Source organism: Phyllobates terribilis, unplaced genomic scaffold (assembly GCF_046119375.1).
Source record: "Phyllobates terribilis strain yellow unplaced genomic scaffold, ASM4611937v1 Scaffold_2__4_contigs__length_985480577, whole genome shotgun sequence".
NCBI lineage: Eukaryota > Metazoa > Chordata > Amphibia > Anura > Dendrobatidae > Phyllobates > Phyllobates terribilis.
In genome coordinates this window covers 125,253,875-125,279,911 of record NW_027362762.1, presented here as the reverse complement: position 1 = coordinate 125,279,911, position 26,037 = coordinate 125,253,875, and the positions used below count along the sequence as shown (strand labels likewise).

At 40.2% G+C, this 26,037-nt stretch overlaps 1 protein-coding gene across 1 annotated transcript in view; it reads right to left on the bottom strand.

Annotated features, from left to right (window-relative positions):
- Positions 1–14,857: 14,857 nt before the first annotated feature.
- UFM1 (ubiquitin fold modifier 1) overlaps positions 14,858–26,037 on the bottom strand; it is a 32,022-nt gene continuing 20,842 nt past the window's right edge. Inside the window, exons 4-6 of the mRNA XM_073662573.1 lie at positions 25,349–25,388; positions 21,780–21,812; positions 14,858–17,067 (exon numbers count right to left, since the gene is read on the bottom strand). Coding sequence (XP_073518674.1) covers positions 17,000–17,067; positions 21,780–21,812; positions 25,349–25,388 — 141 coding nt within the window. The 3' untranslated portion in view covers positions 14,858–16,999. The remainder of the gene's footprint in view (positions 17,068–21,779; positions 21,813–25,348; positions 25,389–26,037) is intronic.

The window sequence follows — 26,037 nt, the reverse complement described above, 5'->3', positions numbered from 1 at the left end:
GGTCCCGCAATGCTGCAATCGAAGTCGATCGCAGCACTGCGGTGGCAAGGGGAGGTGATCGCAATACTTACCTCCTCTTCCGGCCTCCAGCGCTGTCTCCCACGGCTTCCCGGATGTTGCCATAACGACCCGATGTCGTCATGACAACATCCAGGTCACCAGACAGCAGAAAGATATTTTGCGCAGTGCATGACCAAACTATCTTCTCCCTGTGCAGCGCTGACAGCCTGCATAGCACAGGGATGGTGCTCCATTGCTGTGCTGTGCAGGCGATCAGAATAAAAAAAGTGAAAGTCCCATAGTGGGACAAAGTATAAAGTAAAAAAAGTGTCAGAAAGTGAAAAAAAAAATAAAAAAAATTGTAAAAATAGAAAAAAAAATAGAAAAAATAATCCACTAAAAATAAAAATATAATGTACCCATCAATAAATATTATTATGAAAAAAAAAAAAACAATAAAAGTACACATATTTGGTATCGCCGCGTCTGGAACGACCTGACCTATAAAACTGTCCCACTAGTTAACCTCTTCAGTGAACACGGTAAAAAAAAAATATGAAAAACGAAGCAAAAAACAATGCTATATCATCATACAGCCAAACAAAAAATGGAATAACACGCGATCAAAAAGATGAATATAAATAAAAATGGTACCGCTGAAAACGTCATCTTGTCCCGCAAAAAACAAGCCACCATACAGCTCCATCAGCCAAAAAATAAAAAGTTATAGCTCTCAGAATAAAGCGATGCAAAAAAATTATTTTTTCTATAAGATTGCTTTTATTATGTAAAAGCGCCAAAACATAGAAAAACGATATAAATGTGGTACCACTGTAAACGTACTGACCCAAAGAATAAAGCTACCTTATCAATTTTACAACACGCGGAACAGAATAAAAAAAAATAAATAAAAACAATTCCTGAATTGTTGGTTTTTGTTTATTCTGCCTCCCAAAAATCGGAATAGAAAGCGATCAAAAAACGTCACGTGCCTGAAAATTGCACCAATAAAAATGTCAACTCATCCCGCAAAAAACAAGCTGTCACATGACTCTGTCGGCCAAAATATAGAAAAATTATAGCTCTCAAAATATGGCAATGCAAAATCTAGATTTTACAAAAAAATGCGTCATTTAGTGTGTGACAGCTGTCAATCATAAAAACCCGATATGATTCTGGTATCTCTGTAATCACACCGACCTGAAGAATAAAGTCGTCTAATATACCGCACGAGGAACGGCGTAAAAAATAAACTCTCGGGTTAGGGTTGCGCTAGGGTTGGGGCTGGGGTTAGGGTTGTGCTAGGGTTAGGGTTGGGCTAGGGTTAGGGTCGGGCTAGGGTTAGGGTAGGGTTGTGCTAGGGTTAGGGTTGGGGTTAGGGTTGGGCTAGGGTTGGGGTTAGGGTTGGGGTTAGGTTTGGCATTGGGCTAGGTTTGAGGTTCGGGTTGGGCTAGGGTTAGGGTTCGGGTTGGGCTAGGGTTAGGGTTCGGGTTGGGCTAGGGTTAGGGTTGGGATTTTTTTCAAAAGTAAAAAAAAAAATAAAAGATGACAATATGGCAACTAGTGTTGAGCGCAAGTGCTCGCTACTTGAGTTTGCATCGGGTATGCATTGAGTATCGCGGGTGCTCAAGTGACATGCTCGAGTCTCCGCCCCATATGCTTCGCGGCCAAAAAAAACCTTGCGGGGATTGCCTGCCATGCAAGAGCGATCCCCGCATGTTTTTTTTGGGTGTCTAATAACCGTGAAACATGCGGGAGGGGACTCGAGCATGTCACTCGAGCACGCGTGATACATGGTGCATACCTGAGTACCTGATGCATACTCAAGTAGCGAGCACTTGCGCTCGAGACTAATGACAACTTATTCAATATGATGACCTAATGTTATCAAATTCTGTATCGTACCCCATGATAAAATCCGTGAGGGGTGTAGTTTCCAAAATTAGGTCACTTGTGGGGGGTTTCCACTATTTAGGCACATCAGGGGCTCTCCAAATGTGACATGGCGTCCACTCTCTATTCCAGCCAATTTTGCGTTCAAAAAGTCACACAGTGCTCCTTCCCTTCTGAACTCTGCCGTGCGCCCAAACACTGTATTTTCCCCACATATGGGGTATTGGCATACTCAGGAGAAATTGCACAAAAGTTTTTGGGGTTCATTTTCTCCTCTCACCATTGTGAAAATAAAAAAATTGGGGCTAAAACATCATTTTTGTGGAAAAAGTTTGGTTTTTTTATTTTCATGGCTCCATGTTATAAACTTCTGTAAAGGACTTGGGGGTTCAGGGTGCTCACCACACATCTAGATAAGTTCCCTGAGGGGTCTAGTTTCCAAAATGGTGTCACTTGTGGGGGGTTTCCACTGTTTAGGCACATCAGGAGCTCGCCAAATGCAACATGGTGTCCGCTAATTATTCAAGCAAATTTTACATTCAAAGAGTCAAATGGTGCTCCTTCCCTTCCGAATCCTGCCGTGCGCCCAAACAGTTTTTTTCCCCCACATATGGGGTATCTGCGTGCCCAGGGGAAATTGCACAACAAATTTTGGGGTCCATTTTTTCCTGTTACCCCTGCGAAAATAAAAAAAATTGGGTCTAAAATAACATTTTTATGAAAAAGGTTAAATGTTCATTTTTTTCTTCCACTTTCCAAAAATTCCTGTGAAGCACCTGAAGGGTTAATAAAGTTCTTGAATGTGGTCTTGAGCACCTTGAGCGTGCAGTTTTTAGAATGGTGTCACTTTTTGGTATTTTCTGTCATAAAGACCCCTCAAAGTGACTTCAAATGTGATGTGGTCCCTAAAAAAATGGTTTTGTAAATTTTGTTGTAAAAATGAGAAATCGCTGGTCAACTTTTAACCCTTATAGCTCCCTAATAAAAAAAAATTTGGTTCCAAAATTGTGCTGATGTAAAGTAGACATGTGGGAAATGTTATTTATTAACTCTTTTGTGTGACATATCTCTCTGATTTAAGGGCATAAAAATTAAAATTTAGAAAATTGCAAAATTTTCTAAATTTTCGCCAAATTTCCATTTTTTTCACAAATAAACGCAAGTAATATTGAAGAAATTTTACCACAATCATGAAGTACAATATGTCACGAAAAAACGATCTCAGAATCAGGGGATCCGTTGAAGCGTTCCAGAGTAATTACCTCATAAAGTGACAGTGGTCAGAATTGTAAAAATTGGCCTGGTCATTAATGTGAAATCCACCTTGGGTTGTAAAGGGGTTAAGAGAATGTATATGAGGCCCTCCTTTATGCCTAATACAGGGTGTATCGCAGTTCCTCTTCCTTCTAATTTTTGGCAGTTCTTGCATTGTCCGCATAGGCTCTGTGAGTTTCACAGTCTCTTCTTCATAAATTAAACAGGATGTGTCTGACTATGTCACACACACCACATGCCCAGATAAGGTAGTAAAATGTTAAAATTACATTTACTGGTGGGTGTATTTTTATCCCCCCCCCCCCCTACTATGTCATCTATTGTAGTCATAGGCGACAGGGAAATATGGTGAGAGACGGTCCGGCTTTTAAGGCGTGGAGGAGGCTTTTTTTTTCTCTTTGGAATTTTGCCTTACAGTATATACAAGTCATTATACACGTAAGAATGTTTCCAATCATATTTTTCCAGTAATATCCATTTTATCTTCAGTTTTATATGTTTTATTGTCAATCCGTAAAAGTGGAGTTATACTCTGACAACATTGTTCCCATCAACAACCGGGAGTCAGAGATGCATCCAGGGGTCTTCCCCATGCTGTTCCCATTCAATTTGAGCACTGTTTCCATCAATTTGAGCAATTTTCCTGCCTTCCCAGCCCTGCTGTTCAGATCTTCCAGAAAAATCCTCGAGTTTCCCATTAACTTTTATTATACTCGGTACTTGAGTTGAGCCTGTCCAAGCATCTGACCTGCTTGATTTGAGTACTGAGCACTCAAGCATTTTAGTGCTCGATCATCACTAGTCATAATCTAATCTCTTTAATTAAAAAGTCCCTATCGTTCCCTTACTACGCTAACTGCTTTATTTTTATATTTTACCTACTTCCTGTTTGATAACACTTCATTTGAGAACCTCCAGTGCATGCTGGGATACTCAAATGAGACGTAATCAGGGGGCAGAGGCTGCGGTCACTGCCATAGCCTCTGTCCCCATCCTGAAATGAAGCGTCATCAGTGACATCCGTTTCAAGGGCTGGGCTAGTGACAATTTGCTCTGTCGCCGACTCTGATGAGAATTGACGATCCGAAAAGAGAACACACTGTCAGTGTGTATTATAAGGAGAAAACCCGGTGAGCCAAGACCAGCCCCGCTTCCACAAGTGATGTCACTTGCGGGGTTGGGGATGTTCACTGTTCGCTGGGTTTTCTCCACACAATGCGCACTGACAGTGCGCTCTGCTGTCGGATCGTCAATTCTCATCAGAGTCCTTGAGTTAGCTACATGTCAATGTGCTTTAAAATGAATATTGCACAGTGACAAGATCCTACTGAGTATATGTCGGAATTGACAACCGACGCATGCACTGGGGGTTCTCAAATGAAGCGTCAAATAGGAAGTAATAAAAAATAAATAAAATAAAGCTGTTAAATAGTGTAGTGAGGGAACAATAGGGATTTTTAATTAAAGTATATTAGAAAAGAGATTAGATTATGATATTAAATAGACGGACATTTAGGATTACAATAAATGTTAGTTTAGAACCACCCCTTTACGTTTTAAATTGTATTTAACTGCTAACCTAATGTTAGACTTTTCTATTTTGCCACTGATCTAAATTTTTGACATATCACATCTATTTTAGTGCATATTCAGACATCCATTTTGCACACAAGAAAAAATAGACTGTTCTTCATCAATGTGCTGGATCCAATTTTCATCTATTGTTCGTCTATGTGTCCATTTTTATGAACAGTGTACGTCTGTTTTTCTCGTATGCAAAAGAAAAAAATCCAGACTTTCTCCCACCCTTCAATCGTTTCCCACAAGCCCTTTTTCTACATTTTTTGTGTATTCCTTTATTTTTACCTTCTTGCAAGAGTAATAACTGTGTGAGGGTGTGGCTTTTTTTTGCAACATGTTTTGATTTTGAACAACACTGTTCATTTTATCAAAAAATGTACTGAAAGACAGAACAAAAAATCCAACTGTAGTGAAATAGGGAAAAAAATATTTCTTGAACTGCTGTTGATTTGTTCATTCTGCCTCCCAAAGATCGCAGTAAGGCCTTCGCTCTACACTGAGCGCTTACATTGGAGTTTCTGTGTAAATTCACTGCAATGAGGCAGATGGAGTCACTTTGAACTCCCGTCTAGTCTGTGATACAGCGGTGTTCGTCTTCTTATGCTTCTTTTTAGGCATGCACAAAAGCACGGTCAATCACAGTTTTGTGCACCTTTAAAAAGACGGGCACCGCTGAACAGAGTCCAGAGTAACTCTGCTGCCTCATTATAGTGAATCGGGGTATCATCTGAATCACGTATTTCAGAGATTTAAATGGAAACCCCCATGTAAGTGTTCAGCATAGAGCACAGGATAAATATGAACTGATCCAAAATGTTCTGTACCCCAAAATGCTAACAATAAAAGCTTCAACTCAGCGTACAAAAAACAAGTCCCCTCTCGGGTCTGTCACCTGTTAACGGAAATATAGGGGGCTTCCGCATTACTGGTAGCACTAAGGATTTGAAAAAGTGATATGGCTCCTCCCAAATGAAATCCTGCAAAATGTTTGGCATTATTATATCGAGGAGAACATGCTTAATTTGCAGGGTCCATGTCTCCATGGCTGGGCACTACAATGTTTTGGACACTACAATGGCAAATTTGCAATTTTTATTCTGCAACATTCACTGCATTTGACTCCATGGGCGTTTTCCAGAAACAAAATTGTCACTATACCAGTATATGAAGTCCCAAAGGGGTGTAATTTCCAAAATAGGGTCACTTGAGGGGTGTTTCTGCTTTTTTAAAACTTAAAGGGTCTGCTAATAGAGTCCGCAAACTATTGTAGGAAAATCTGTGCTCCGAAAGGGTATTGACATGTTCAAGAGAAATTGTGAAATAAATTATGGGGCCATTTTTACCTATATCTCCTTGTGAAAATTAGAAAAGTTGGGCTAAAACAACATTTTAGTAGTAAAAATGTAATTATTTTTCATCACGTGCCATTAGTGTCAATATGCTCACTGCAACCTTAGGTGAATTTAATGATGGGTACAGTTTGCAAAATGGGGTCACTTATGGGTGATTTCTGCTGTTATAAGGGGCTCTGCCAATGTGACATGGCACCCGCAAACCATTCCTGCCAGATCTGCACTCCAATATGGCGCTCATTCCCTTCTGGGCTTTGTACTTTGCCTCAAAAGTCGTTTTTGACCACATATGGGATATTGGCGAACTCAGCGGAAATTGTGTAACAAATTCTACAGTCGATTTTCTCCAATTACCCAATTTGAAAATTAAAATCTTAGGGCCAAAGCAACATTTTAGTGGAAAAAAAGGTAATTTTTCATTTTCACAACCCAATGTTATATAATTCTGTGAATCACCTGAAGGTTAAAAATGCTCACTACACCCCTAGATTGGTTTTGGAATGTCAGGGGCTCTTCAAATGTGTCATGCCTTCCGCAATCTATTTTACCCAAAATGGAGCTCCAAAATTCTAGCAGTGATCCTTCCCTACTGAATGCTCAAACAGCAGTTTGCGACCATATATCGGGGTATCGTTGTACTCAGGAGAAATTGCACAACAAATTGTGTGGTCTAATTTCTCCAGCTACTATAGTGAAATGAAAAATTTTGGCCTAAAGCAACATTTTTGAGGTAAAAATTGAAATTGATCATTTTCAAATCTCAATGTTATACAATTCCATGAATCACCTGTGGGTTCAAGATGCTCACTGCACCTCTAGGTGAGTTCTTTGAGGGGTGTCGCTTCCAAAATGGGTTCACTTGTGGGGGGTTTCTACTGTTTTGGCATGTCAGGGGCAACATGGCATCCATAATCTGTTCCAGCCAGAATAGCATTCCAAAATTCGAATAGTGCTCCCTCCCTTTAGAGCCCTGCCATGCACCCAAACAATAATTTTCCACCACATATGGGGTATCTGTGTACTCAGGACAAATTGTACAACAAATTGTATGGTCCATTATCTCCTATTACCCTTGTAAAAATAAAAAAAAAATAGCTAAAGCAACATTTTTGGGAAAAACATGTAATTTTCCATTTCAACTTCCCAATCTTATAAAGTTCTGTGAAGCACCTGTAGGTTCTAGATACTCACAATACTCATACATGAATTCATTGAGGTGTGTAGTTTCCAAAATGGGGTCACTTGTGTGGGATTTCTGCTGTTTTGGCATATCAGGTGCTCTTCAAATGAAACATGGCATCCATAATCTATTCCTGACAAAATGGCACTCCAAAATTCATATAGGGCTCCTTCCCTTCCGAGCCCTACCATGTGCCCAAACAGTAGTTTCTGACCATATAGAGTATCATTATACTCAAGAGAAATTGCACAACAAATTGTGTGGTCCGTTTTCTCCTGTTACTCTTGTGAAAATGAAAAATGTGGGGCTAAAGCAACATTTTTGTTAAAAAAATGTAATTGTTCACTTTCATTTTCATGTCCCATTGTTATAAAATTCTGTGAAGCACCTGTGGATTCAAGATAGTTTACACACACCTTGCCGATTTCCTTGAGGGGTGTAGTTTCCAAAATGTTGTCAGTTGTGAGGGGTTTCTACTGTTTTGGTACCTCTGGGGTTTTGCAAATACAGCATTGCATCCGTAATTTATTTTAGCCTAAATTGCGCTCCAAAATTCAAAAAGCACTTCCCTTCCCTTCCGAGGCCGGCCGTGCACCCAAACAGTAGTTATCCCCCACATAGGGGGGATCGTCGTGCTTAGGAGAAATTGCACAACAAATTGTGCTGTCCATTTTCTTCTGTTACCCCCTCATGAAAATGAAAAATTTGGGGCTCAAGCAAAATTTTTCATTTTTTGTTTCCACTTTGTTTGACTTCCTGTGAAGCACCCGAAGGATTAAATAACATCCTAAATGTGATTTTTAATACCTTGAAGGATACAGTTTTTAAAATAGGGTACTTTTGGGTATCTTTTGACATTTTTAGGTCTCCTAAGTCACTTCAAATGCGAGGTAGTCCCTAATAAAATAGGTTTTCTAAATTATGTTGCAAAAATGAAAAATTGCTGCTAAACTTTTAACCCTTGTACATTTCTAACAAAAAAAAGTTTAAAAATTGCAAATTTTTCAAAATTTTTAACAAATTTTATCAAATTTTTAAAGAAATAAACACAAATCAGACCTAAATTTACTACTAATATGAAGTACCCCATATCACAAAAAAACTATCTCAGAAACACTGGGATATATTGAAGCATTCCAGAGTTATTGCCACATAAGGTTAAAAGACCCCACGGTAGATCGGCACTCAATGGAATAAAGAGCTGCTCATGGAAGAATTTAAAATGTAGATTTCAATTATGTCCCAGCACTCACATTCTAATGAATAAGACTTTTTATTCAATCAACACATAGAGTGCATTTCAGCTCATCCCAGGCTTTCATCAACAATGGCAAAAGAAAAGAGGTTGTTTATCATTTACACGAAGGCCACTAAAGGAAATTACCTCATCAATGAAATATTAAAGAAAATAGCACAAAACAAAATTTTGAAAAGGTTTAAAGAAGTTGTCCCCTTTTTGATGTTTTTCCCTGTGAAAAAAAACCCCACTTATACTCACCTTAAGTGCCGGCAGGGTTCCAGTAGTGTCAGCACTCACGTGCAGTTGTTGACACGTGAGCCCTGTGCCCAATCAACGCTGCTGTCACTGTCCCCGCCTTTGTACGTATACATAATCAAGAGGAAGTCAGAGCTGTGGCTGGCTACTCACTTCTTGATTACTATAGGTCAGAAGTCGGAGACAGCGGTATTTAGATTTGAATAATTTTCCACTTACACAAAATAATTTTGCAATAGAACTGTTGGAATTAGTTGTTAATGATAGGTATGTTGGAATAAAAAATAATTATGTGTAAAAATGTAGATCAGTGATGTGTGCAAAGGTAGCCCTCCCATTGGCAAACCCATATGCAAACGGTTTCATGGCATATTTGGAGAATGTGAGTGCTGGGACTTCATTAAAATCTACATTATCACGTAAACTGACACTGGTCAGAATTGAAAAATTTGGCCCAGTCAGGAAAGTGAAAACTGGCTTCGGCAGTAGGAGGTTAAATAGGCAGACTGACTAATCACAAATTTGTAGACACTTGTGATGCTACTTACAGGGCACATCTTAGTTTAACATGTTTCTATGGTCAAATTATTTTCAATCTTTTCTACGGGTACCATCATTTTTATTATTATTTTTTTTTTTGCATATTTCTGTTAAACCACAGTTCAAAAGCAATGACTGATTTTCATTAGTTGATAGTAAATTTAAACTGAAAATTACTTTTGACAGTTTCCAAGTTATTTCAGGGACCATTGTGGGGTTTTCTTACTGTACCAGACGGGTGCCACCAATTTTGTCCATGTGTGCATCCACCTCTATTTCTCAGCATTAATTCTGACCAGATGCCCAACTCCATTTGCTGAAATGCAGCCCCAAACTTGCAGGACCCTCCACCATGCTTCATTGTTGCCTGACACTCATAATTGTATTGTTCTCCAGCCCTTTGGTAACAAAAGTGCCTTCTGTTACAGCCAGATATCTCACATTTTAGCGCTAATCCAGAGCACCCGCTACCATTTTTCTCTCCACAGTTTCTATGCTATTCTGCATAGTTGAGTTACTTGACATTATTTCCATGATGAAAGTATGTTTTATGGTCCCGATTTTTTCATAAAGACCACTTCTAGACAAACTTTTCCAAACAGTAAGTGGGTATAGCTGGGTCCCAATGATTGCTGCCAGTTCTGAGCTCAAATCCATGTGCTTGTAAATGTGTTTTTCCAACTTCACAATGTGATTTACATTGCTTCTTCTCCTATACTGATTACACGTTAATTAGCATAGACCGTTGGAGATGTGATGTTAATTTGGAGAGATAACAAATTATAGAGATTTCATAACTGTTTTGGAGATAATAGATGAGAATATTGTAATCTTAGATAATCGGATAGGATGTAATTGCTTAGACGTCATGTCAGCTCGGTTTACAACACCTGAATTTTTCTAAATCATATAATGAACTAATGTAGTCATGGTATATAAGTATCATAAAGAATGACTATGCAATCCAGTAATAAAATTGTAAGCCGAGATGCATGAGAGAAGAGATGTTTGTTGGGGATCTTCCTGCATGTTATCTTCACAATAGGAGTTGCTAAGGGAACCCATGTCTTCATTAACATATTAATCAGTAGTTGGGAAAGGACCAGGAAGCAATTTTTCACAGCTGACTTTTCTCATTTACTTGGTATATCTGCTAAAATGTCATTACGGAACTTGCATGCAACATGGAAAAAGTGTACACATGTATAAATGCAAAACAATGGAACAGCTGACGTGTCCTCTAACAATGGACTGGATAGAATGGACGTCATTCAGATGGTAATATTAAAGCACGATTTGCAATCAAGTGGTCACAATGGATTCATTCTTGTGCAAACTTTGCAATTTTACTTGCAAGAAAGAAAATAAAAAGTTGAACAATGATGATGAGCGAAATGGCTTGATGAGACTTTGGAAAATGACAGAGTGCGTTGATGATTAGAGCCATTGCAATGCGTCATTGACATTCTGCTTTGTTTTGGGGGTAAAAATTCCTCTCCACTTATATAGGTGTCATTAAACAATGGCAGGTAAGACCTAGCAGCACTTTTTAGTCTTCATCAGATAAGGCAACAAAGTATGCTCGATGATGACTGACATGCCACTACAGGGAAAAGATGCTGGTAAACTGATTGTATGATGCACCAATATCACCTCCCCATCACACTGGTATAGAAATAACTCTTCCATAACTAGCCATAGCGCTAACATATGAGACAGCAGTGGTGGGGGTCCCTGATCAGGTGTCTTCATTAGTGATGAGGGAGCATGGTCGTTACTCGAGATTTAAGAGCATGCTCGGGTGTTTTCCGAGTATCTTCAGTGAGCTTGGGTGTTATGTTTGAGTCACTCCGTGGGCATGATTTGCAACTGTTTAACAGCTTTAATACATGTGAGGAATGCCTAAGAAACAAGCATTCCTCACATGTATTAAAGCTGTCAAACAGTCACAAATCATGCACACAGAGTGACTCAAACATAACACCTGAGCACGCTGAAGATACTTGGCGAGCACCCGAGCATGCTCGCCGAAAGGGTTAACAGAACAAGCTCACCCATTACTAGTCTTCACTGATCAAAATAATGCAAGAGTCGACTCGAGCCCCTTAGTCCGAACGTAGAGGGAAGATACAGAGATGAGGGAGTTATGAACTCAAGTGTCGCATCTCTCAGATGAGTGCATGAGACTCCACTAGAGATGAGCAAATCGGCTGAATTTGACCGGGAAATTCAATTTGCATCACATTTATGAAGCTCAAATCAAATTACTGTTAAATATTTATTATGCTCTAAGGTCTCTCCGGACCAGAGAACATAAACTGAAGGGTTAAAAAATATTATATTCACGTCTTTCACCTGTCCTGATGCTGCAGCTCCCCCATCCAGTCCTCCACTAGCCTGCTACCTCCTCCGACATCAGTCTTCTCTTCCCTCTTCTTCGCTCTACTGTGCATCGAACACGCCATTTGGGGCCTACTGAGCGCTGAAGAGTGGAGATGGAAGAGAAGACCGGGACTGCAGGGAAGAAACAATCCAATGGAGGACAAGGCAGGAATCTGCAGTGCTAGGACAGGTAAGGTCGGTATAATGTTTTGGTTTTTAAACCCACTGGTGGCCATAAAAATAATAAAACAAAAAGGTGGCTGCATGGCTGTCATTTTGTATGAATTGAATGAACCAAATTGTAAAAAAATCAGTCTCTGGCAACTGTGAATTTGGCAAAATTTGAAGCAAATTTAAATCAATTCCCTTATTTGTAAAGTTAACAAAAACAGAACAGCAATAATAATGCCCTGCATCATTGTATTGTTTGCTAAGAGTTTCCTCTGGCAAGAGTGATGCCATCTGTATCCTTGTGCCTTTACGCTTGTCATACACAGTAGATATTTCTTGGTGGATCCTACTAAAGGAATCTATTACTTGTATGATTTATATGGTATCTAATGTAGGCTTGTCAGACATCTCATCCTATATTACTCCTTTAAAAATAAGCAGCTCCAGGTATCCAGCTACAATTGAAATAACATGCATAGTCAGCCAGTGCGAATGTGCACAATAATATGAAGTCAGGGAAGATGCCACAATGATCTTTTCATTATTTTACTACCTATATTTTGTATTATAGCCCAATGTGCCTTGTACATCACTCAATACACTAAGCTTCAGACTATTTCTTCAGCAGTATATTGTCATTATCTTCTGTCTGCTCTGGAATGGTGTTACAAATAGCTGTCCGCTTATGAGTGATTCCACTCTGTTGGATATATATGCAGGGTGCATTCAACTCTGGGAATCCATAATCCTGAGTATTAACAGAAAATATGATTCACAGAACTTCAATTTATTACAAAGGCACCTTCCAATACCTTGAAGCAATGTGCAGATAGCTCATTCAATAAAATGGGATCATTCTCCTATGTAATAAATTAAGCTGTATTAGATCAATATTCAAAACGGATTTGATTTTAACTTCAGGGATTTTTTTATTTAATTTTGCACAACTGAATTTTTCATCATAAATGTTCAGCTCTTAGAATGGGCCAGCTATGTATTGTGATCAGATATCAGTCAGCAAAGATCATAGATTCGAAGATTCAGTACAACACTGACAAAACGGATAGTATTGCACCATAACAACTGACAACTATGTAATATTAGTGGTTGTGTCTCATACAACCCTATCAGGTGAGCACCCAACCATTGTTCATCCACCTTATATATTTGGATAAGACACTATTGCGCTTTGAAAATTTTTTTGATCAGGCTAAACTTTAGGAACTAGTTAAATGAGTTAGTAAGACCAAATAAATGATTAGGAAGGCTACATTTAAAGAGGTTGTCCACTACTTCAGAATTGATGACATCCTTAGGATAGGTCATCAATGTCGGATCGGTCGGGTCTGACACCCAGCACCCCCCGCCGATCAGCAGTCATCAGTGTCTGCTGCCGCCGACCAGAAATACTCACTTGCTGAGCTGGCCGTCTTCTCATAGTGGTCATCGCAGGGTACTACACATCCGCCTCCAATTGATTTGAATAGGAGGCGGATGTGTAGTACCAAGTCTCGGCCATTATCAGAAGATGGCCAGCTAAGCAAGCGAGTATTACCAGCCAGCGGCTGCTGCCGACACCGATAACAGCTGATCGGTCAGGGTCTGACACCATTGATGATCTATCCTAAGGATCAATGCTAAAGTAGTGGACAACCTCTTTAACATTCCTGTATCTTTCGTATCAACAATCACTTGGATGCTAAAAAATGGAAAGAAAACATTCTATCACAATTATATAATCTTTGAGTATGAAAAAAAAGACCCTGTGTTGGCAATTAGAAAATATTCTTAAGAGTCTGACTATTGAAATGACCAATCTCGGGAAGGGGGGACCAGAAGGTGAACAGAGTAAAAGTGAGTATCTGTGACTACTGCTGCATACATGGTCTATAAGAATTGTGGTAGTTGAAAAGACAATGCCTTCATCCTCATGGGGAACTATGGCTCATTCAAACTCCATGAAGGTCTCTGCAGCTGGACAACTGGTAATTATACATTTTTAATCCTGCGGATAGCTGACAAATGTTTATTGGGCAATCCCTTTAAGCTACTACACATTATTTCTGCCGCAGAAGTTTAATATTACATGACAATCATTGAAATAAATAGGTATGTGATGGATAGTGGAGCAGAGTCCATGATTGCTGTAATTACTCATTGTAGCTTCTTATATAAACTACTAGAAAAAACAATGGCACAATGAAAAAAAAAAATCTGTATGTTCACAGAGAATGTCTAGTGAGGACAGCCCGTCCCCGAGGTGTTTGCAGCTCAGGCAACAGTAGAGAACCGTCTGACCGCACATTCAGAGCGGGGTATGGATTCAAAATGTGAGCTCATGTCCCTTGAGCTGTGCACCACTCTGGAATTTTTTTTTTTTTGAGAGCGATTGGTGGGGATCTCAGGTCTTAGGCCCTATAGATCTGCTTGCAATTAAAAGGGGACATAGGTCCCTGGCCAGCTGTAATGTAGTACGGGGAAGACCTTTATAGAGCAGAGCCAGGATTCGTAACAACGGTACAGCAATCAATCTCAGTTAAGATGCCTGCCAGAATCTTCTATGGATCCTATATTAAAGGGAATCTGTGAAAATTATCTACAGCCCCATTTTGTTTATATGGTCATGTTTTCGTTTTTTTTATTCATATACAAATGAGGCATACGTGCTCTGGGTGTGATCATAGCACTTTTCAAGTCTCTTCCTCTCTATTCCCTGCACAGCCCCATGTTCCTCTGCTTGACGGACAGCTCCCTGGCTTCACTACCCAACTAGCTGCAGGGCAAATCAAGCATCCTGACCGCAAAGCAAACTTGATCTACATTGGTGATTGACTACGTCAGTCCTATAGTCCCTGCAGAGGTGAATTATTTATATTTTTTTCAAAGGGAAACACCCAATGATCCTAATACAATTCAGAAAAATTAGAGAAAATAATAAAAAAATTAAAAACAAAATTTCTACAACTTATACAAACACTAAACTCTCACTTAGAAGCAGTTGAATAATATTTAATCTATAACATAAAAAAAATGTTATAACATTTATTTCTTAGCAAAAATAAGCAATCGCTTGCTGTATGTTGAGTTCTTGATTGAAGCCATGGTCATATTTTGGTTGGTCAATTCAGGGCATTACTGCAGCTCGATAGCATCTCCTTGTAGGTAAGTTATTGGGCACGGACAGAAGTCTATGTTCCTCCACCCAGCTCTGATTTCATAAGGCAAAAAACAATGTGCGATGCTCCAGTATGCCAGAGATATTTTCCTGCAGAAGTATTGTCTATAGCGGAGACTCGCAGTGTAATACAATGCTGTGTTGAGGCACAGAGACGTACTACAGTCATACAGCGCCATAGGGATTATTAGACATCTGGCTCTCTAGTGACACCTATGAAACTCCCTACACCAGTTTGGTGCTTTGCACATGGGGAAACTTTCGCCCCTAGACCTTTCAATCAGCCAACCAGGATCCTACCCCTGCAATGAGAGAGTCATGAAGTGCGAAACATCTGACTGCAGTTGAGGACCGCTCTGTTTGGAGAAGGCACTGGTTTGGCTGAAAGTCATGTGGCAGGATTCATCATAGTGTCGGCATTGACTGGTGGAACTAGAGAGCAAGCAGTCTTCCTCTTATACAGGGCCAATTAACATATCTTTCTTCCCCCAGAAGGCACTTTCTGACCTGTAAGTCTTCCTATACTCGCATGACTTTCCCCACAAGGAGAAACTTAAACTCCTGGAACTCCATAAAAGCTATGTACGATAGGCAACATGATGAAGTGATCCCAAATCAGTGAGAATTAATCAGATTATTAAAGGGGTGATTTACTACTATGATACTGATGACCAACCCTTAGTGTAGGCCAGGTGTCCCCAACCTGTGGCAAGCGGACCCATGATGTGTGGCTCGTGGCTGTCTGTCAGCTTGGTGTATTATCACCAGGTCTAGCAAACAGATATGAAGAGCAGGTCTCCAGATGGTGACTTTTATGAGTAGCCTAGCACAGAAACACAGATCTGGAAGATCGTATACTGGCCTTGGGGGTTCAGAGATCATTTAAGTCTAGTAAGCTGAAGATAGTATCATCCTATCAGTCAGAGGAAGTGCTGGAAACTGGATGGGACAGTGTTGGTAGTGCTTGTTGAAGGTGGTAAGCCCTGGATTTGGTCATACTGCCTCATTGTGATTTCTTTGGAAAAGCTTTGTCTGTCAATATACCAGTAACAGGAGTTTTGGGTGTCACCGCTGTGAGGGGGGCAGGAGCAGGATGTGGCTCACGATTCTCTCTGGAGCATACTATTGCTTGCGACCCTCTTTTAGAGATGCATATGACTCTCAAGGTCAGAAAGGTTGGGGACCACTGGTGAAGGCTATAAAATATCAGATCGGTAGGGGTGAAACATTTGGCAACCCCACAATCAGCTGTTACCAGCTCCACATCTACACATTGTATGGAGAAGAACCCAACAGCTCCATCATATTGTTTAGTGACCGCTCCTCGAATAGGAACTGATCAGCAGTACCCATAAGAGGCCACTAAACAGTGTGACAGATCTTTGCGTTTTTGCTTCAAACACAGTTTACATCTGGCCTTTGCCGGTAGCAGCTGATCGGTGGGGGTGCCGGTGTACCAGCAATCTGATATTGATGGCCTATCCTAAAGATAGCTCATAAGAATCAAGTCGGTGAGAGTCATCAATATCATGGTCGTGGACAACTCATTTACAAATGTTAATTGTAAAGCAAGTATATTTACACTATCTGCATGTACATGATTATCGTTCGACCAAAAAACATAGTAATTCTTTTATATTCTGATATACATCATAATAAAATGTTAAGTACACACATACACAATGAACTCCGTTCTTCAAAAGTGGCAGACTATACTGATAGATTTGCAAAAGCAATATGGTTTTATAGACATGAGAGGCAATAATTAAACCTTACAAATCTTTAATCTTCAAAGTCACTTTGATTTTAAAGGGAAATGGGCCCAACTGAATTAAATCTTAAAACCGACTTAAAATTCAGAGTCTGATTTTTTTTTCAAAGCCTGGAATAAATTAGATATTTTTTTTTTTGTTTAATGTTTCCAAAAGAAATTTATATAGCAAGATGTCCGAATATTAACAGCTGCCCACTCGGTCTCTGGGAATGAGTCTAAGTTCTGATCCATGTTTAAGGAATACATTTCCTAGAAAGAAAAGAAAAAAAAAAGAAAAAAAAAGGATAAAAATGAGACTTGAAAGATCCTTCATGAATATAAAATTCTAGCCTTTTAATAATGAATAATTTATAACAGGAAATAAACCACAAAGTACTTTTTATGAAGCTCAATTTTCCTCCCTGCAACAAGTATGACATTAGAAAATGAAATGTAACAGAAAACAAAATTAATAATGCTGGCTAAAAGGAAAGGAATGGTATGGTTGAGCAAAAAGTTATCCAATTTTTGGACAAGATTTCTGTATTAAAGAGGTTTTGCCATCATTATAAAAGTGCAGAAGGTTTGCAAATTTGTCTCCCCTATATGTAAACATTAATGTTTCCAATTGAATGACAAAGAGCAGCGATCTTAAAAATTGTAAAAAAAAAAAAAAAAAAAAAAAAATCCAAATTTTCACCTATCCAAGGTTTGATAGGTGAGGGCCCCAGCTCTTGAAACCCCCCCCCCCAATCTCTAGAATTTATGTCACCTGTTCACCAGTAGAAGCAACAGTGGAGTGACTGTTCAAGCTTCCATGATGCAGTCACATTCATTGTTATGGCACTCTGCTATTAAACTACTTTATTACCACATTACTTTGCTAAAATGTCAGTGTAGTCTCAGCAGCTTGCCCAAGATCGTACAGCTGTGGGGGAGGGAAGCTGGTTGTCAGACAAATCCAGACTTCCCAGAGAGAACATAAACATGGTCCTAATGTATACAGATTAGGAAGCATTAGCACTGACTGTGCTTCCTCCTCCGGACCCAGAGAACATGTAATCACTGGCTGTATAGAGGGAGCAGGAGCAGATGGGTTCTAGGAGACACAGTCAGCTTTGCTATATAGGCAGAAGGCTGAAATTCCCCTATAATTGGAGGTAATGTATTAGTATATTTAAACTCCCCCTTCTCTAAAGGTCTATTAAGACCATATGGGTGCACACACCAGAAAATAAATGTAAAAAAAAAAGAAAAGGCAAAAAGAATAAAACTAAAAAGGTGAGACACTGCCAGTCTGAATTGCTTTTTTTAGTCCCACCCCCACGGAAAACAAAATATCCAATATATAATGTGTATTGAAAGGCGAATACAATTTAAAATGTTTTCAACAGTTCTTTGTGGTTGTAAAAAATAAATAAAACATTTGAAAAATACATGAGTATTTTCTATTTTTCTTTACATTTTCCTCCAATCAGAAAAAAAGGAATATAGAAGTGCCTGGTCGGAAAGGGAGAGAAAATAGCCAGGACATGAACTGATTAAAGTCAATCCCACATACAATGAATGGAGCAGTATTGTACATTAGCATCCAAGCACTTCATTCGACTTCTCCTTGCCCTAGTTAAGGGTGAATGAAGGACAAAGATCCCCCATTCTGGCAACAGCAGGGGTCCTAGAAATGGTACCCAAACTGATCTAACAATTAGCACCTATCCAGTGTATAGGCGATAATTTTTGGACACTGGAATACCCCTCTATGCCTTATTACGTTTTATATATTGAATATGCATGAACTCATTTTGGTACTTTACAGAACAGAAAAGCACTCAGTTCCAGAACATTTAATGCTGGAGAGGGTCATTAAACAAGCAAATGACAGGTATATTAATTACACAGTAAGGGACCTCAATTAATTGGTTCACGCGTGTTGAAATTGCATCTTGATTTTCATATGATGTGTGAAGCTCTTTGCACCCTGTTGCTGCTGGGACTACATTTTTAATGGCAATGTGGAAAAAAACATCAGGATGAATTTTAAATGACTCGGGATCAAAAGGTCTGAAATTAATTTCGAGACTTGCGTGAACGGAGAGATGGTGTCGGCTGAAGTCAATTACTGTATCTTCCGACAAGGAAATAACAGGACATAACGGCGTGGACATGTTTATTGCTGATCTGAGAAACGGTAAAACGTAATCTGGAGCGTTAGCACTAATTTGTGGCAAATCTAAAGACAAGAACAAGAAACTGCTAAAGAATCCATCATGTAGTTGAAGAAAAGTGAATATTATACCCATTTCATATGAAATTACACTAAAAATAGAAATAAAGGAGTGAAGTAATTTATCTCTAATGTTTCGTTTTTCACTATGAGGACTATTGCTAATTACTTAAAGAGGTTGTGCCAAGTTAACCCCTATCCATAAGACTTGAGGATAACTTATTGATCGCTGGAAATCTGACCACTAGGACCTACCGATCGGTGCTCTGAAAAGCCCCATTTAAATGGAGAAGTGGTCGTGCATGTGTACATCCAACTTCATTCATTCAAAGCCGTTTCGCGCGTCACCCACGCTTCCTCTGACTCCAGGGCTCAGAAGAAGCGTGGTTCACATGCAAAATGGATGTCAGCCATTGTTGTCTCCACATTCTCTTTTATGGAACCGTAATAAAGTGAAATTTTAATGTGAGGTGGCAAGTGCCCCATTCTTCTTTGCATTGGATTAAATTCTTTTATATTAGGGGGGACTCTCAATGATAAACTGATTGCATTGTATCCTGCAGCTGGGACCCCTAGAAACCAGCTAGAATTTGTGGGTGGGAGAGGCACACAGCAAGTGCCCAATTATCTTGCAGTGTTACCACAGAGAAAATTAAGTATTACATGACTACCATTTAAAGGGATCTTGTCAGGTCCGATAACACTATTAACCTTCAGATACAGGATTAATCTGCAGGTTAATATCATTATTGAAGTGCCCAGCCGCAGTACTGAAAGTGCACCACCAAGGAAAAAATGAATATTATTCCTCTCGGGAGCTGCTGGCTTTCAATCATGGCCAGCACCACTACAGTCAACACTCACTGCAGTGAGAGCGGCGGCTGTAACCACACCTTGGCACTGACTGACAGCCAGCTCTACAGTGCACAGACGATTGTAAGGCTGTGTGCCCACTATGCGCTTTTTAAGCGTTTCCGCAGCGGCAATTCCGCTGCAGAAACACTTAAAAAACACTTGGTAGAAGGTCTGCCATGTTCCCCAATGATAATCCGCATGTGCTGTGCACAGGCTGCGGAAATTTCTGCTGCGGATTATCATTGCGGAAAAATCCGCAGCACTACCAATTATTTTGCGTTATCGTGGCGTTTTCGCCGCCATTGACTTGCATTGAATCGCTTAATATCAGCATGACTACATGCACACATGCGGATATTAAGCAATTCAATGTGCGGATGGTACCCAGGTCTGGAGAAGAGGAGACTCTCCTCCAGACCCAGGTACCATAGTACCTGTAAAAAAAAGAATAAAAAAAAAAAAATTCATTATACTCACCTTCTGATGGCCCCCGGTCTTTTCTCCGCTGCGTCCGGTCTCTTGTACGGCTCGCAATGGTCTAAAAGGACCTGCCATGACGTCATTTAGTCATGTGACGGGTCACGCGACCACTGGTTGCATGGATTTATACAGTGTGACCAAGTTGTCAAGCACTTTCCAAGTGATGCTAAAATCGCTTGACAACCCGCATGCGGAAATGCAAGTGAAGAGCGCTTCACATCCGCTTGTCCCTGGCAGGAAAACGCATGTACAATCCGCATGTACAATCCGCATGTGTTTTTTCTGCCAGGGAGATGCAGAAACGCTCAGGAAAAATCCGGAGTATTTCTGCATCGTGGGCACTTAGCCTAATTCAGCGCCTGGGTGTGTTTACAGCAGCTATGCCTCAGTGTTATGAGCGGTGACTATAATTGTTCTGGGCATGACTAAAAGCCGGCAATTCCCAAGAAATATAAATTTTCTCCCGATGCCGCAGTTTCAGTACAGCGACCAGGAACCTCCATATTGCTATTAACCTGCAGATTAACCCTATATCTGCAGCTTAATAGCTTTATTGGACAAGACAGGATCCCTTTAAAATCATTTGGTAATCAGTGCTCTATGCAGCTGCTCTCCACTCTGGCTTATACATCGGATATAAACGCCTTTAGAGGGAACCCGTCAGCGGCCCTAGCCCTCCTAATCTGCCACCATTGCTCTATTCCCTGTTACTTCAGCATTCTGAGCACCCCCTTTTTGTGGTTTTACGATCTCTATATATATTTTCAAAATCTAGTGTTATCCTGCGTTCTAGCTATGCTAATGTTTCATGACTAGTCCGACGGGGCATTGATTTCCCTGGACTAGTCCCGAGTCCCACCATGTAAGCACGCTCTTCCGTGCACTATTTAAATAATTTTCAAGAGTGACGTCACATTTGGGCATTAGCAAATCTCGGGCGTGTGTGCGATATTTTGTTTCCTTGGGCATTCACAGTGCGCAGATAAAGCTGGGGAACAGAAATCCTGCTTCATTGTGCATTTTGAGGGAGGCAGACTACCGGGTGCATGTGTGCGATTTGCAAGGAGCAAACGGTAAGGACGGTCCTACAAATTATGTAAATCGCGCACAGAGGTGCATGGTTATAAGATGGAAAGCAGAACTAATTCGGGGAAATCAAGACCACACCGGACTAGTCCTGAGAAACACAGAATAAGTCTTGATTTTGATAGATCGCACAGCCACAAGAAGGGGGTAGTTAGACTGCAGAAGTAGAGGGGAATAGAGCCATAGTGGATTTTTATGAGGGCAGCTGACAGGTTCCCTTTATGTAAAGGAATTATATGTGAAGCGAAATAGATTCACTTCTAAATACAATTTATCATATTCTGCACATAGATCTCGGAAACAAATTTCGAACCCAAAGCTGCCCAATGCCACTTACCAGCTGTCTGCGCTGGATTTAATCCTACTCCATCTGCAGAACAAAAGCACACATATGAATTTAGAAATAAATGAATAGTAAACTGACTGATATGAAGAATTATACAACAAACAAACCGGAAAAATACAAAGGAGAAGAAATATTGGGTTCATATAAAATAACATTTTTACAGCTTGAACCAATACCAAGATGCTTAGACCGACTGCTTGGCATCTTGCCAGTGCACCTATGACGTCTCATTGCAATAATCCTGTCAAAGGCTTTCCAATCCCAAAAATGATAGGGTTTCACTTGGATATAGTGCAATCTGCTACTAATATTAAGAAGGAAGGGGCCGCAGCACTGGATAATATTTTTTCTCTGGCACAGCAAAGCCTCCAGTAAACCAACGCTCTAGGGATCTGGTAGGGTGAGGTCAGTTAGGCTCCGGTAAGGGTGGTGGACTGTACTATCACGTTCCTACCCCTGAAGACACCAATCGTGTGGTATTGTAGTTTAAACTATGCCCTGTGGTTTTCGGTATACAGTGCATTGTGAAAGTATTTGGCCCCCTTGAACTTTTCTAACTTTTGCCACATTTCTGGCTTCAAACATAAAGATATAAAGTTCTAATTTTTTGGGGAAGAATCAGCAACAAGTGGGACACAATCGTGAAGTGGAACGAAATTTATTGGATATTTTAAACTTTTTTAACAAATTAAAAACTGAAAAGTGGGGCGTGCGATATTATTCAGCCCCGTTGAGTTAATACTTTGTAGCGCCACCTTTTGCTGCGATTACAGCTGCAAGTCGCTTGGGGTATGTCTCTATCAGTTTTGCACATCGAAAGGCTGAAATTCTTGCCCATTCTTCCTTGCAAAACAGATCTAATTCATTGAAGTTGGATGGAGGGCGTTTGTGAACAGCAGTTTTCAGCTCTTTCCACAGATTCTCGATTGGATTCAGGTCTGGACTTTGACTTGGCCATTCTAACACCTGGATACGTTTATTTTTGAACCATTCCATTGTAGATTTTGCTTTATGTTTGGGATCATTGTCTTGTTGGAAGATAAATCTCCGTCCCAGTCTCAGGTCTTTTGCAGACTCCAACAGGTTTTCTTCCAGAATGGTCCTGTATTTGGCTCCGTCCATCTTCCCATCAATTTTAACCATCTTCCCTGTCCCTGCTGAAGAAAAGCAGGCCCAAACCATGATGCTGCCACCACCATGTTTGACAGTGAGGATGGTGTTTTGAAGGTGATGAGCTGTGTTGCTTTTACGCCAAACACATCGTTTTGCATTGTGACCAAAAAGTTCGATTTTGGTTTCATCTGACCAGAGCACCTTATTCCACATGTTTGGTGTGTCTCCCAGGTAGCTTGTGGCAAACTTCAAATGAGACTTTTTATGGATATCTTTGAAAAATGGCTCTTCTTGCCACTCTTCCATAAAGGCCAGATTTGTGCAGTGTACGACTGATTGTTGTCCTATGGACAGACTCTCCCACCTCAGCTGTAGATCTCTGCAGTTCATCCAGAGTGATCATGGGCCTTTTGGCTGCATCTCTGATCAGTCTTCTCCTTGTTCGAGATGAAAGTTTAGAGGGACTGCCGGGTCTTGGTAGATTTGCAGTGGTCTGATACTCCTTCCATTTCAATATAATCGCTTGCACAGTGCTCCTTGAGATGTTTAAAACTTGGGAAATCTTTTTGTATCCAAATCCGGCTTTAAACTTCGCCACAACAGTATCTCGGACCTGCCTGGTGTGTTCCTTGGTCTTCATGATGCTCTCTGCACTTGAAACAGAACCCTGAGACTATCACAGAGCAGGTGCATTTATACGGAGACTTGATTACACACAGGTGGATTCTATTTATCATTACCAGTCATTTAGGAGAACATTGGATCAGAGATCCTCACTGAACTTCTGGAGTGAGTTTGCTGCACTGAAAGTAAAGGGGCCGAATAATATTGCACGCCCCACTTTTCAGTTTTTAATTTGTTAAAAAAGTTTAAAATATCCAATAAATTTCGTTCCACTTCACGATTGTGTCCCACTTGTGGTTGATTCTTCCCAAAAAAAAAATAGAATTTTATATCTTTATGTTTGAAGCTAGAAATGTGGCAAAAGGTAGAAAAGTTCAAGGGGGGAAAATAACTACACAATATACAGTGCATTGTGAAAGTATGTGATATTATGTGAATTCCAATGTATTGTGATATAGAGTGTGATAAGATAATGTACAATGTAGTAGTGTACAGCATATGATAGCGTAGCGTAAGACATAGTATAGGCCTTAGGAAGTAACATAGGCAGGATAAGGTAGTTGACAGTAGTGGGATAGTAATGTTGGGGAGGGATAGGCGTTGATGTTCGGGACTAGCCCACAGTGGGAGAGGATAAGTAAGAAGGCAGTGGGGAACTTTCTGATAGTTAGATAGGGCTAAAGTTAAGTTCGTGTAGGAGGCAAGACCTAGAGAGCAAGGAAAGTACACTGTGTTCTGGGCAGTAAGAGGCCTTACCATTATTCCCTGGGCGAATATACTCCTGTAACATCAGGATCTCAAGGCTCAATTCTAATGCTATGGCGAGTACATTAACCCCTTCTATACGGAGATAGATTGACAAGGAGACGCGTGTGGGAGACGTAATGGACATCAGACGTACTGTGGGACTGGGCTGGGAATCCCTGGGACAGAAGCAGGGCTGGCAGGGATAGTCCAGGTAGAACGTAAGAAAAATCTGTAGGTGCATTATGTTGTGGATGTGTGAAGAATGGAAAGTGTTATGCCCGATACTACGAGATGCAATGTTTTGCACACAAACTGTTAAGTAAAGTTCTTTACGATGAAACAAACGGGATGTCCCCTGATCCATGTGCAACTGCGCCTGAAACTGAAGACCTGGAGACAACTGAGGCTTGCGGCCTACAAGTGAGTGCAAAGCGCTCCACACATCACAGCACATTTAATCGGGGATACAAGTTATCAGTAAAGTGCCAGGGAGACAGAGAGCAGCAACTCACCCACAACTACCGCCATCTGGCAGGGTACACTCCCACCAATCAGAAAATCTCCGTTAGGACTACATGAGCCCGATTAAACAGGAGTCCTATATTAGGGTTCATTCAGACAGCAGTTTTTCTCAAACTAATTCTGTGTTTTTCACCAACAGAACTCGTAACTTTTATAATCCATGGGGCTGTTCACACATCCGTGTATTGTTGCTGCCTTAGAGGTCCGCAGAAAATCATTTTGATTAAACTTGCCAATGCTCCTCTAGGAGTCAAAGAACAAAAAATGATACAGCACTTTAAAAACTGATGAATCTCTGATGGTAAAAACGGACACTGATAGAACTCTGATGACACTCAATCTAATCAAAATGATGAAACTTGGGTCGTTTTTTGAGGACGAGAAAATCACTGACATCTGAATGAGGCCTTAGAAAAAAGAAATAGCCATGAATAAGAAAAAATACTTTTTTTTTTTTTCAATCCTAGATGAATCCTTTACCCATAACTTGCTTGATAGCGGCTAATGGATAAAACACAATGTTGTAATAAGGAAACATTAAAAATCCCTCTTACCATTGGTTATGATGGCGCTCGTTTCTGCAGGGACCTTAAACTAAAGGAAAAGAAAGAACAGAACATTATACCCCTATGCATGCCCAGAACACGCTCCACGGTAAAAGTCAAGCTACTTTTGCTTCTGTCTTTACTAATGGGATTTAATACTAGGTAGTTTCATGCTATTCATAAATATGTAACGAAAACAATAAAAAAAAATATGTTTTTGTTTTATTCATTGCTTGCTGCAATTATAGGGGCATTTCAGGTTTTGGAAATAAAACGTTTTACTTATTACATAATCTTTTCATTTTGCGACATGTCTGTGGGAGGAAACTCTGTACTTAAAATTTCTAAATAAAAAAACACCCCCTCGAACTAAGCTCAGCACTCTTCCTCTGTTATTCCTTATGTAAATGTATAAAGAAACTGACAACTGGGTGTAGCCATGCCCTCCCAAATAGAAGGGTCACCTACACATTCACACTGTAAAGAGGTAAGTTGTTAAAAGGCATAAATGAGGTTCACATTTACGCCATTTATGCCCTGGCACTTAGACTGACAGCTCCCTGTGGACTATAGGCAAAATGACAGGGTGTGCTTATGTGGCACCCCAGGGGTCTGGTTTCCACAGTAACGGCAATGTTATGTCTGAGAGCAGGTGGGAGGTCTCTTGGTCAGGGATCCTGTGCATGCCACACCTCCTG